The sequence below is a fragment of the Garra rufa genome, chromosome 16 (assembly GCF_049309525.1).
Source record: "Garra rufa chromosome 16, GarRuf1.0, whole genome shotgun sequence".
Classification (NCBI taxonomy): domain Eukaryota; kingdom Metazoa; phylum Chordata; class Actinopteri; order Cypriniformes; family Cyprinidae; genus Garra; species Garra rufa.
Window position 1 is genome coordinate 4,363,936 of NC_133376.1, and position 14,700 is coordinate 4,378,635.

At 40.8% G+C, this 14,700-nt stretch overlaps 1 protein-coding gene across 1 annotated transcript in view; it reads left to right on the forward strand.

Annotated features, from left to right (window-relative positions):
* nlgn3a (neuroligin 3a) overlaps positions 1-14,700 on the forward strand; it is a 210,602-nt gene that overhangs the window by 162,051 nt on the left and 33,851 nt on the right. Inside the window, exon 4 of the mRNA XM_073819991.1 lies at positions 12,259-13,048. Coding sequence (XP_073676092.1) covers positions 12,259-13,048 — 790 coding nt within the window. The remainder of the gene's footprint in view (positions 1-12,258; positions 13,049-14,700) is intronic.

Genomic DNA, 14,700 nt, shown 5'->3' on the forward strand with positions numbered 1-14,700 from the left:
AACAGAACAGAACAGTACAAAACACAGACATAATCCTGACATTACACCCCCCTCTCCAAAAGGCGCATCTCGCGCTGTTAACATCCATAGGGGAGGGAGGGTGGGCGCCCTGGAGACCGCTAGACAGGGATACAGGGAACACAGGATACAGGGGCGGTCTCCAGGGCAGTCCAATAGGCCATGGCGGGTCTGGGGGATCAGGAAGCCATGGCCGGGTAAACAGTCCGGGAGGCCATGGTGGATCTGGGGGCTCAGGAAGCCCTGGCCGGGTAAACAGTCCGGGAGGCCATGGCGGATCTGGGGGCTCAGGAGGCCATGGCCGAGTAAACAGTCCAGGTGGCCATGGCAGATCTGGGGGCTCAGGAAGCCATGGCCGGGTAAACAGTCCGGGAGGCCATGGTGGATCTGGGGGCTCAGGAAGCCATGGCCGAGTAAACAGTCCAGGTGGCCATGGCAGATCTGGGGGCTCAGGAGGCCATGGCCGAGTAAACAGTCCAGGTGGCCATGGCCGAGTAAACAGTCCAGGTGGCCATGACCGATCAGGGGAGTAGCCCCCCCCCAAAAAATTTTCTTGGGGGAACCTAAGGCATAGTCCACCCAGGAGAGCATGGAAGGGCGTGCTGTAGAAAGCGTCGGCTCTGGAGGGGGCGCTGGAGGCGACACCGGCTCTGGAAGGGGCGCTGGAGGCGACACCGGCTCTGGAAGGGGCGCTGGAGGCGACACCGGCTCTGGAGGGGGCGCTGGAGGCGACACCGGCTCTGGAGGGGGCGCTGGAGAGAGCTCCGGCTCTGGAGGGCGCGCAGGAGAGAGCTCCGGCTCTGGAGGGCGCGCAGGAGAGAGCTCCGGCTCTGGAGGGCGCGCAGGAGAGAGCTCCGGCTCTGGAGGGCGCGCAGGAGAGAGCTCCGGCTCTGGACGGCGCTCTTGAGGAGCGGGCTCTGGAGGACTGAACGACCCCAGCGGAGACTCTGGAGGGCTGGGCGTCTCCAGTGGAGATTCTGACTTGGCGGTAGCCATCTGGGGTTCAGCCTCAGGCTTGGCGGCCATCTTGGCTGGGGATTCAGGCTCGGGGGCCATCTTGGCCGGGGACTCGGGCTCAACGGCCATCTTGGCCGGGGATTCAGGCTCGGCGGCCATCTTGGCCGGGAACTCAGGCTTGACGGCCATCTTGGCCGGGGACTCAGGAACTGCTGCCATCTTGGCCGGGAACTCAGGAACGGCGGCCATCTTGACCAGAGATTCAGGCTTGCCTGCCATCTTGCGTGCAGACTCTGGTGTGACAGCCATCTTGCTTGCAGACTCTGGCATGACAGCCATCTTGCTTGCAGACTCTGGCGTGGTAGCCATCTTGCTTGCAGACTCTGGCGTGGCAGCCATCTTGCTTGTAGACTCTGGCGTGGCAGCCATCTTGCTTGCAGACTCTGGCGTGGCAGCCATCTTGCTTGCAGACTCTGGCGTGGCAGCCATCTTGCTTGCAGACTCTGGCATGGCATTCCTCTTGCTTACAGACTCAGGCATAGCAGCCATCTTGTGCGCTGGCGTGGCAGCCATCTTGTGATCTGACATTGATTTGGTGGCTGACAGGCTCGAGCGCAGAGAGGAAGCCGGCGGGCTTGAGCGCTGGGCGGCAGCCATCTTGTGAGCTGATGCGGCGGCCATCTTGTGAGCTGACGTGGAGGCCATCTTCTGAGCTGACGCTGGCTTAGCAGCTGACGGACTTGAGCACGGAGAGGAAGCCGGCGGGCTTAAGCGCTGGGCAACGCCCGGCAGACTAGAGCACGGAGCGCGGAGTGGCTGCCGGCTGAACTGGGCTGAGGAGGACGTGGGGAAGCGTGGAAGGCTTGGATGGATCGGGCTCATTGGAGAAGGAGGTGGAGGACACTGGCTTGTGGTGAGCTGGAGAGCTGGAGAGATAGCATACATCAACAAGGAACTTGGAATTACTGAGACTAAGTACATGATTGATAAAATCTGCTAGGGGTTTGCGGCAATCATCATTGCTTATCAGACTAAATAGAGCAACATCTTTTAGTCCCAACCGAAAGCAAGCATTTAACATTGAATCACTCCAGCTTACCAGATGGGAAACACTCAGGAAATCCTACACGAACTCCTCCAATGGCCGTTCTCCCTGCTGGAGGTCCCAGAGAAATTCCTCAGCCCAGTTCATCTTTGTCATGGTCGGTCGTTCTGTCACACTCAGGCGGGTTGAGGAGTGTAGATGGAGCAGGAGAACCGAAGTAAATGAATATAATGAAGTTTATTAAAACAAAACACTGAATATGAAACAAATAAACAAAAACCAGGAGCATCAAACGAGAACATGTAACGTTAACAACCGACACTGGGGTGTGAACTGACACAGACTAAATACACAGAAACGGGGGCGTGGTAACAAACAAGATAACGAGATGGCGAGGGGGAAATACAAATATGGGCACGACAAAACCAACTAATACAAAACCAATAAGGGGAGACAAGGACTAAACCATATGGACTAGAAACAGAGGGGGGAAAACACTGGGAAAACAGAACAGAACAGTACAAAACACAGACATAATCCTGACAGATACTTACACATATGAGAAGTAACTCAATAAATAACATAATGCAAGTATCAAAACCTAAGTTCCCTAGTTTAAAATATAAGTTTTCCTTCTAAAACTCACAGATTTAAATTAAGGAACACTGTGTATTTTGAGCAATTCATGTTTGTCCATTATTCACAGGGATCATACTGTTGTCACATAAATAAAGACCTTTTTTTACTGGATAAAACTTTGAAACATAACATAGAAATCCCAAAAAACCATCTACTGTGATAAAGCATGTCATAGTCTTTTTCATACAATCGAGCAAGGTTCGAATCTGCCTTTAGCCAAACTTTTTTTCTCCCTTTTGAAATATCATATCACATCGGAAAGGCATTTATTTTCAATAAAAATGAAGGAAATAATCAAAAAGTTGAAAATAAAGTATTGGTTAGGGTAGTTGTAGAGGGCTTTATTGTTCCAATGAGATGGCATTTATGAATTAAAATTATAATTTACATTTAGTACATTACTATTGCATACTGTTTTATAATGTACTACAATACTGAGATGCAGATAATTGCCACTATTTGCATTAAATAGTATAAGTAGCAGAAAATCCTGCTATTTTAACCTAGTGTAAATAGAATTTATAGCTGTTTGTACTGGTGTAAATACCATCTATCGCTAAGAAAATATGTTATTTCCATTAAACAAATAGCATCTAATTATATAATACAATTTTATAATACAAAGTATAGTGTTATAAATCTAAACATAAAAAACATTTAGAGTATCCACGATACAGATGATGGTTGAAATGCATCACCACAATCTTGTGAAAAGATTCCATTATTTAAAAATGATTATATTGTTGGCTTAAAATGGACTGGAAATCAAAAATCACACGAAGAATTCTAAAGACACCAGCAATAATCAAAAGATGAACAAGAGATGAACTGAAAGATGCCATGACTGGCTCCATAACCTGCCCATAAACAAACAGTACTGAGATTAGAGAATATATGTTGACGTCAAATTAAATTCAGTATTATAACGAATAAAATCAGTTAATGTTCTGCAAGGCAAAAGGTGTTTCCATCATGCAAAACGACCTGACATCTCATCCTTGTATGTTGCCTTCCATAAAATAATTTACAGAACAGTAAAGATATATAATAGCTTTATATTAATCATATAATATAAATAAATAGAATGTATACAAACCTTTATTTCACTGAAGAAGTGCACAAAATCGGTGGCACTGAGAACCACTCTCTCCTGTAAAGGGAAAAAAACGCACACTAACTGTAACTCAACCCAGCCTTAAAGGTCCCATATTGTACACATTTCTGGAGGTTTATTTTAGTTGTTGATGTCGTTAAGAATATATATTTGCGGTATAAGTGCCAAAATCCATCTCAATATATTTTTACAGCTCCTTTTTTAGGAGCTCTGTCAAAAACAGGTCGATTTTGGCCCATCTAATTAATATTCATGAGCCTCTCTTCTGATTGGCCTGTTGTTTTCTGAGTGACGCACAGCCAGGCCAACCACAGGTAACTACGGTCATGTATGCTTTAGCCGAGCCCAGAGCCATAGAGAGAGCCTAGCCTGCTGATACTCAACAGGATATTTCAGAATGATCATTAATGTTTTTTCTTTTTCAAACACCGAATGCAGTAAGCTACATAACTGTTGCTTTAGTAAAGCCCCTTTCACAATGCGCGCTGATTCTGGAAAATTACGGGAACGAGCGCTGTGTGAACGAAAGTCAGAACCATAAAGGCAGTGTTGTAGTGATGATGCACGTTATCATGCGACTCTTCAAGGCGAAAAAATATGTGCAAAGTAGAATGAAGCGGCGATCAGGCAGAGCCAGCTCCTCACTATCAGCGCTGAAGCACAGTTTGTTCAGGTTAGTTTCAGTTTAGTGAAACGTACGCGTCGCATTACATCTCACATCCAAACGTCACATGTCTTTATGGGTTGTGTGTAAAGCACGCACAGATTCCAGAAAACAACTGTGAATGAACCAAATCAAACAACTCCGGAACAAATCATGGGACACATTATCCGTGTATTTTCCGGAATCGCTGTGTGAAAGAGGCTGAAGTTGACGTGCCAGTGGTCTCTCATATTCACGTTGTTCTGAAGCCTGTGCAATGATGTAGTTTCGACATCTATCGACTGAACAGGGTTTTCTCGACTTGTTTTCGTGTTGTTGATGCTTAGCAATGTTATGGACGCGATATTGTCTGGGTTTGACAAAAGGAGGGTGGGACGGTGGTTGGTGCTGGGGTGGTGACTGAGTAGATCGGACGTCACATCTGTACGGAAGTCACAGCGGCTCGTGAAAATGAACAGCAACTTTAAGCAGGCTGTGTGCAGTTTACTGTGGATTGACTGTTTTGAAACTCATATGGTAGTTACATAGCCCCTAGACCTCAGTTATCATGAAAAAAGCCAGGAAATTTCGATTTTGACAATATGGGACCTTTAAGAATGACCCAGCAGCTTAGTTACAAAAAAACTACCCAGCATTTGGGTGAAAAATAATCAAAATAACCCAATAAAATGACACAACAAGCTGAACCCAGCATTTGGGTTAAAAAAAATAATAACTTACCACTTTCTAGAGTGCAGAAAATCTACCCAGCACCTGGGTAAAAATATTAAAAACAACCCAATAAAATGAACCCAACAGCAGTGGTGTAAAGTATTTGAGTAAATGGACTTCGTTACTGTACTTAAGTATTTTTTTGGCTACTTTTTACTTGTACTGAGTATCAAAAATATAAGCAACTTTTACTCTCTACTCGACTACATTTTTTATGTAATATATGTACTCTTTACTCCACTACATTTGAACGTACACTTACCGTTACTCATTACATTGTGACTGTGCGTGACAAGTCGGCATCTTTTTCTGCTATGGGTAATTTCTTGAGCGGAAGAGGCGATATGGCCATCTGCAGGGTGCTGAAGGTACTGGATGCTATTTACCTATGTGCTAAATGAGACTACTCCACATGAACGTGAACGGAATCTCTGTGCGGAATTCAAAATCCCCATGTGAGTAATGTTATAATGTACAGTAATGATGCTATGCGTTTTCTTTTAAAGTTTCTTTCAGAGACTTTATGCCCTTTTCCATCAGCAAAAGTGAATATTTGTAGGCTATGCCATCAAGGCATCGTGAATTGTCAGATGAAATAATGGATTTTTTTTTTTACTATTCATTCAAAAATGTGAAACAGGAGGGATGGCAAATCATTACAAATCAATGCAAATTGTTTTATCCTATGAAACTTTTATATCCCAAATAATTAGAATCTATATTTTGCTATAATCAGTTACTTTAAATAGTTTTAAACAAGGTTTTAACATTAAACAACTTTAAACATTTATTTGGAATAATATGTGTTCTAGTATTGTGTATATAATTTGGGGCATTAGGCAATATTTTATATACTTTTATCAGTAATGTGAATTCTTTTTTGTTTTCTTTTTTTGGAAACTTTGTGGAATGCTAAGATAAAATATTTTAAACTGAATAAGTGAATATATGCTTAATTTTAAATGCACTAAAAATGCTTTTAAATTAATTTTTCAATTTTTAAACAGTTTTTGAGTTTGACTGAGACTGACTTGTTCTGCCATTTTGAAACATTAAGGTGTTCAATTTCATTTCTATATTAGGATTTAAATAAATTCTCACAAATAAACGGTTTCTTGTTATAGGGCCTACACATTTCTTTGTGTTCTTTGAGCCTACGTTCAGTACGAGTAAAATACTTAAGTTCTTTTAAAATCGGATACTTTAAGACTTTTACTCAAGTCTTATTGGAATTGGTGACTTGTAACTTGTAACGGAGTAATTTTTACAGTAAGGTATCTGTACTTTTACTCAAGTATGGTTTTTCGGTACTCTTTACACCTCTGCCCAACAGGCTGAACCCAGCATTTGGGTTAAAAAAATAACCCAGCATTTGAAACTATTCATAAGATGATTTAAAAAGATGATTGCATCATGTGATCAGTAGATATGAATCAGCATTGAATAATAAAATGTATTCAGTTAAGACATATGAGCATTGTTAAAAATGTGTTTAAAACATCATCACAGAAACATCAATCTTATCGGTTTCATATCCATTTTATTAAAATTAATTAAATAAATTAATATAATTAAATATGCATCACATGAAGTTTATTAGTTTATTATAATGAACAATGGTAAGAAATGCTATATGCAATTCAAATACATAAATGTAAATATTTCTGGCTAGTGTTTTACTGCGTATTTAGAGCTCAGAAAAGCTGGGCCATTGGAAAGAGAGGAAGGGAGCAGATAAAGTCTTGGCTTTCCGAGCCCCAGGTGGCCATCTTTCATCCTACAGCCACCCTGTGAATGCTTTGGAGAGAGAGTCGATATCCTTGACATCTGCTCCCTCGCCCTGGGAGTCTGGCTACTGTCCTGTCCGGAGCGCCTGCAGCGGAGCGAAGAGCTCTGCTATTCTCAGCTCCGAACGCAGACACGCACACAAATACACAAATACACGTGTCAGGTGTTAACAGTATACCAGCATTGCATCTGACAACACACCACCAGCATATTTCCCCAACCACTTCAACAGAAGAGCAATTGCAAAAATGAAAGGTTACGCAGGTTAGTTGGATTGGAAATATCACAGCCTGCCCATCTGCAAGGTGCAAGTCCTGGATATATTCGAACTGCCTTGGATTCTCTTCATTGCTTGGCCTCCAGAAAGTTATCTTTGGGGAAATGAGGAAACCTAAGTAGTGGGTAAATTTCCTTAGTGTGCAGCGGGCCAACAAAGAAAAGCCTCGCTGTGGATCAATTGTTCAGTCAGGTAGGAAAGTGCCCAAAGGAGGGTGAAGCAGGAAGTCTCCAAAAAAAAAAAAACACGTTTTTATGAGCACAAAGGAGAAAAATTACTTTTTTAGACTGAGATTCTGAGCCCTGAAAGCGCACTAGTCCGGCTATATCTGTCGAACATTTTCAAGGCGTTCATAATCATTGAACAGTATGCATATGCTAGCTCACTTGGGTATTTCTAAGTCTCTAGCTGTGTACACTGCAGAGGGGTGGTAATAGTAATATTGAGCGGTCATTAAGGTGGGAGTGAGGCCAAAACAGTTCTCGCTGCTGGGATGTGTGGTACGTTGCACTACCTACGCACTGCTGAGCCTGGGCTTCTTTGTTGTTGATAAAGAAGGAGTAGGAGTGTAAGTGTAGTTGAAGAATTAGATTCCGTTTGCATGTGCTTATCGGTGATCTAAGCTTAAAGAGCAGAGGATGTGTTGAAAGGCTCGAGTGCTGACATGTGCATGTTAAAAAGTGAGTCGTGGGTCTCAGCACATTCAGATACATATCTAGACGCAAATGTGGGTGTAGATTTTAGCTGCGAACGTTTCAGCGCAGTGGATGAAATTATGTTGCATTCCTCTGCCCGTGGCCATCTGTGCCCATGTTTGTGCAATGATTAGGTTTAATCATATTCTGCGTTCTGTGTTGCTTTGGCAGCAGTGATTATTTGAGATCAATGCAAACAAACTCTGAGAAAATATTTAGACCTAAACAGGCTTTGCTGGTCATTAAAGTATTTTAATTTAAAGGCTCACACTCTCTAATTGTTCACCATCTTCAAATAATAACAGAAGGCTTCTTATCTTTTTTTTAAGTGTGACTTTATAGTAAGGTTGTCAATCAATTAAAATGTATTGATTTTAATTATATTGCATACTGATTAATTAATCAAATTATTCGCAGATGCATATAGAAATATTTGCTGGAAAAGCCCCTAAATAAAAATAATTTAAAGCAAGTATATACAGTCAAGCCCGAAATTATTCATATCCCTGACTTAAAGTTACTTTTATTCAACCAGCAAGGTTTTTTTTGACCGGAAATGACACGGGCTTCTCCCAAAAGATAATAAGACGATGTACAAGAGGCATCATTGTGTAAATATTTGAACAAAAAGTGGCATGTCCAAAATTATTCATACCCTTTGCAAACTGTCACAGTCTATGGGAAAATCCAAAAATCCAAAGTTCCATTCCAAATAGTCCATGCTGTTCTAAAGCATCCTAATTACCCTGATTCATTGGGAACAGCTGTTTTAATCAACTCAACAGGTGAAAAACAGAAGCTCTCTGCTGTTGGTTTATGGACAGTCATGGCTAAGACAAAGGAGCTCACTGAGGACCTGCGGCTGCTCATTGTGGCTGCTCACAAGTCAGGAAAGGGCTATAAGACCATATCTAAATGTTTTGAAGTTCCAGCGGCTACAGTGCAAAGTATTATTAAAAAATACAAGACATTCCGCACTGTGAAAAATCTCAGAGGACGTGGTCGGAAGCCAAAAGTGACACCTGTGCTGGCCAGGAGGATAGTGAGAGAGGAAAAAAGAATCCAAGGATCACCACCAAGGCCATCCTGATGAATCTGGACTCTGCTGTCAAGGCACACAGTCCAACAGACACTGCACACCGCTGGGTTCCACAGACACAGACCAAGGAGGACACCACTTCTCCAGATAAGGCACACCGAAGCCCGCTTGGCCTTTGCAAATGCTCATCTGGACAAAGAAGAAGACTTCTGGTCTTCTCTTTTATGGTCAGATGAAACTGAAAATTGAATTGTTTGGCCACAATGATGTAGCCTTCATTTGGCGTAAAAAAGGAGAAGCCTTCAACCCTAAGAACACCATCCCCACTGTCAAACATGGTGGTGGGAACCTAATGTTTTGAGGGTGTTTTTCAGCCGGTGGACCAGGGAACCAAATCACAGTAAACAGCACCATGAAAAAGGAGCAATACATCAAAATTCTCAACAACAACATCAGGCAATCTGCAGAGAAACTTGGCCTTGGGCACCAGTGGACATTTCAGCACGACAACGACCCAAAACACACAGCAAAAGTGGTGAAGAAATGGTTAGCAGACAAAAACATTAATGTTTTGCAGTGGACCAGCCAGAGTCCTGACTTAAATCCATTGAGAATCTGTGGAGGGAGCTAAAGATCAGGGTGATGGCAAGGAGACCCTCCAACCTGAAAGAGTTGGAGCTCATCGCTAAAAATGAATGGGCAAAAATACCAATGGAGACATGCAAAAAGATGGTCAGCATTTATAGGAAGCATTTGATTGCTTTAATAGCCAATAAAGGCTTTTCTATTGATTATTGATAAGGGTATGAATAATTTGAGACATGCCACTTTTTGTTCAAATGTAAATAAAAGATGAGTAATATTTTTTTCTACAATGATGCCTCTTGTACGTCATATTTTTATCTTCTGGGAGACGTCTGTGTCATTTCTAATAAAGTGCTCCATGAGCACTGCATTTTAAGGTGCACTGTCAAGTTTAAATGCATTCCCAAGGACCTATGCATTGTGTTTTATTTTGTTAGGCTCTGTTAGCTGTGTTTGACTCCAAGAACACATCCTATATAAACAGCAAAAGCTCATTAAAAGTTATTTCACCATAAAATGTTAACCATGAATATAACAGAACGCAAATAAATCTGACTATTTGCTCACTCATTAATTCCTTATAGTGAATACTGCTGCATAGTGTGCTATATATGGAACGGAAAGTGATTTCACTGGCACGAAAAACTAAGCCTGTTTGATTTGGTTGTGAAAAGTCACCTCTGCTGGGCAATGATACACAGCAGCCACATGTGTGTTTATTGTTTGTTTTTGTTTGTTTTTGTGGTTATGAAAGATTCAGTCCCCCTTGGGGTTGCCTGTCAAACGTAATCAAAAGTATATCAGAATATTTTGTTCTAGCTAATCAAAACAGCCTTTCCAGTTATTCTTTTGTCACAGTTACCCTGTTACACCCTTTTTGCAGTAACCTACTTTTGGACAGAAGGTGATGATTTTATTAGTAGATGTTAACATTAAATACTGATAGCATGTAGTTCAACATGCAGTGCTTGGAGACCAGGATACCTGAAAAAAAAAAAACTAAAACCAGCCTAACCTGCTTTTAAAGGGCCTTAGGGTACTTTAACACTGGTCAGACTGGGAGACCAGTTACTTTAAGACCTGCTTTAGCTGTTTTAGCAGATTAATCAGTTTGTACTAAGCTATCAGGCAGTGCAGTTAGTTCTAAGCTAAGGTTGTAGACTGATGCTGCAGGCATAATCACATACTGAGTAGCTACCACATTTGCTTTGAATCTTAGTTTTTGATCATAAGTCATAAGTTATATAATGTGAATATGGGTTATATTAAAGAAATTCGGACACACTATAATTGTTGTCGCATTCATGTAATCTACCAGCGTCAGTTTTTTTGCTTCATTTCCATTCATGGCTCTTCTTACATGGCCTCATGGAATAGTGAAGTATCCATTGAATATGATCTTCAGAGTTTCACCAGAAGTAATACTGTAGATCGTCTGAGTATATTTGCCAACTGTTCTTCAAAGACTACGAATACTACTCTTTTGCCATATTATTTTCTTACATTACATATTATGGAAGTTGTAATATTTGGACACACAGTAAGTGATTAGTTTTCTTAGCGAAACTTAAAATACAAACAAAGTAAAGTGGTTAATTTTACGGATACACCAAATGTTTGGCAAAAATTATATAAATAACAAATAAGCAAAATGACTGAATAAATTATACTGAACAATGACATGACGCAATCAAATAGAGGTGTGCACTAATGCAGCAAACATGTTGGCAGTGTGGAAGCAATTAAAACTGTCAGAGAAAGATGCAAAAATCATTACAAGCACTGACAGCACGAGACTGTTTAGTATTGCATCGCATGTCTTCCATTAAACGAGAAAGGGCTGGTTGTTGCTGGTTACTGTATGATGACTGAAATCACCAAATGACCTTAAACTAATACATAAACTACAGAACATTATATTTTATAATACATGTATGAATTGTATTTATTCTGACAGCTCTGCACAAGCTCCTTGTTCAAAGGGTTCAAAGTCTAAAACGCAAAGGAAATCTGCATGCTGAGGATCATTCATAAATCTGCTGCTGTCAGCAAAAAGTAGTACTGAGGTCTTCTTGCGGGTTTTCCACCAAAATAGAAGTCAACATTCATAACTGTTAGTATTGTAATTTTACTGTTGTTCTGTAAAATAAAATAAAAAGGTAACACAAAAATAACGCTAACAATCATTACAGTAGCTCTATTTTACTAACTTGTTATTTTTAAGTTAAATTGTGCTTTGTTGGTAGGCTATAATGTCTACTAGAATGTTAAAAATGTTCAATGTTAAATATTTTCAATTGGTTTTCTTTGAAAAGCAAGACAAAACTGTAAAAAGCAAATATTTATATTATAATTTTATTTATGCAAAGGTGAAAAAAATGGCAAAATACATGGGGGAAATGATCGGTAATCGGCCTTCGGCCTAGTGTGTGATTTTGTTCGGCTTTGGCTTTGGCCAAGAGTTTTAATTTCAGTGCATCCCTAGTTAATTTGGCCATCTATAGCTTTTTTAATAATGTAGTAGATCAAAACATTAATGTTAATAATTTAATGATAGCATTACATCACTATCTTAAACTTACTAACTTAAAATCAGGCTCAGACTAGAACAATTATTTTAAGCAAACTATGCTTAAAACATTAAACTTGCAGTCCTGCTTTATAATCATTGATTCCTGATGTAAAGCACTGTTTAAAATGCATTGTTTTTCCTTCTCTTGCTGCAGGACTGTTTCATCGTGCCATAATCCAGAGTGGCTCAGCATTGTCCAGCTGGGCCGTCAACTACCAGCCGGTTAAGTACACAAGGCTGCTGGCAGAGAAAGTGGGCTGTAATGTGCTGGACACACTAGACATGGTAGATTGCCTGAGAAAGAAGAGCGCTCGTGAGCTGGTGGAACAAGACATCCAGCCAGCGAGATACCACGTAGCCTTTGGCCCAGTCATCGATGGCGATGTCATTCCCGATGACCCTGAGATCCTGATGGAGCAGGGCGAGTTCCTCAACTATGACATCATGCTGGGTGTCAACCAGGGCGAGGGGCTGCGCTTTGTAGAGAATGTTGTGGACTCTGAAGATGGTGTCTCAGGCAATGATTTCGACTTCTCGGTCTCTGACTTTGTGGACAGTCTTTATGGTTACCCAGAGGGAAAGGATACGCTACGGGAAACCATTAAGTTCATGTACACGGACTGGGCAGATAGAGACAACCCTGAAACGCGCCGCAAGACTCTGGTGGCGCTTTTTACTGATCATCAGTGGGTGGAGCCCTCAGTGGTGACGGCTGATCTTCATGCCCGGTACGGGTCGCCCACTTACTTCTACGCCTTCTACCACCACTGCCAGAGCCTGATGAAGCCTGCTTGGTCAGATGCGGCTCATGGAGATGAGGTGCCCTACGTCTTTGGTATTCCCATGATTGGCCCGACCGACCTCTTCCCCTGCAACTTCTCCAAAAATGATGTCATGCTCAGTGCTGTTGTCATGACCTACTGGACAAATTTTGCCAAAACTGGGTAAGTGCCTATCTTACAACATGCAAAGTCTGGGGCATGTGCCATTACATGATTGTGTGATGCATGTCAGCAACTGATTTTTACCACTCACAGTGGCTAATAATTAATGCATCCATATAATGCTCAATTGCAAGTACATCATTTTATTTTTTATGGAGATAAAATAATACCATAAAGATTTGCATGTGAAGAGTAAGTGTTGTGCAAGTGTACATAAGATTGCAAGTGTACATTAAATGTGTATGCGCAAGAAAATATTTGTAAAGGTGTAAATCGAGATTCAAGTGTAAGGGAAAAAATGTGCAGCCTTTTACTTTTTTTGCAAGTGTAATTTTAATGCAAAATAAATATGATCTGTATTCTTCCGATTTCCATTTTTCCGCACTTAGAGTTTTGGCACTATTTTTTCGCCAAAATACAGCCAAATCCATTGTAAGCATGTAAACAGTGTTATGCAAGTGAAACGCTGCAATGGTACTCTTAATGCACACATACACAATACATATCCATATACATACATATATATATATATATATTAGGGGTGGGCATAGATTAATTTTTTTTAATCTAGATTAATCTAGATTAAATTTTGGAATTAATCTAGATTAATCTAGATTAAAATGGCTAATTTGAATTCTGCTGAAGGCATTCAGAATATGTGTGCTACCCAAATAATGACTAAAAGTAAGTCTTCGAGAACGGCCCAGGTGGCGCATTAGATCAGGCGCTCATCTCCTGTTTCCAAAATGCATCACAAACTGCTTGACAATTGCATTTACAACATAATTACCTATACAAACTTGTGTAACCAAGTACTTCTGCGCAAAAGGCTGCACGACGTGCGCGTTGCCGTTAAATACAATCAATCCGGGCATGGATTTCTGCGTGCATAGTCTTCCATTAAACTGCGTTGCTTTTAGAAGCGTCAATTCAGTTGTTGCATATAGTTTAATGTCTTTATTTCGGGATTATCAAAGTAAATTATAACTCACGTGCCCCAGTAAAAAGGGTCTAGCAACGAACCTGCCCTGAAGCGGCTTCATAACTGCATCAATGTCAGCACGTCTCATTTGATGTGGTAATTTCACAGAAGTTGAAGACTCGTTCTCGCCCCCTACAGTGCAATTCGACTAGGTATACGTATTAATTAATATTAATTCCAATATATATATATATATATACTAATAATAAAGTCGAGTGTTTGAAATAACCTTTTGTAATCAGATGTGGTTTCATATCACAGAATGCGGCATAAATCATACTATTTTATAATATTATATACAGTGATAAAAGCTATGTCCATTAGCATTGCATTATAAATCTACCATTTGCGAAATTAACTTCATAACCTAAGTCGAGTGTATGAAATCATATTTTTTAAATCGTTTTTAATATTGTGTACACTTGCACAATGCGTACTCTTCACATTCAAATATTTATGGCATTATTTTATCTCCATAATTTTTGCTATTATTTTTCTTATGCTGTACATTGTTGCAGCTCTGTCTCTTTAAAGCCTGCCTTTCGGAAAAGTCCAGTCCGTTATGATTGGTAAGCTGGTCTAGCCGATTTTGATTGGTTAACTGGGTTTCAGCTCCCAAAGCTGCATGGGCAGCTGTAAACAGTATTATATCTATGGTAAACATGCTATT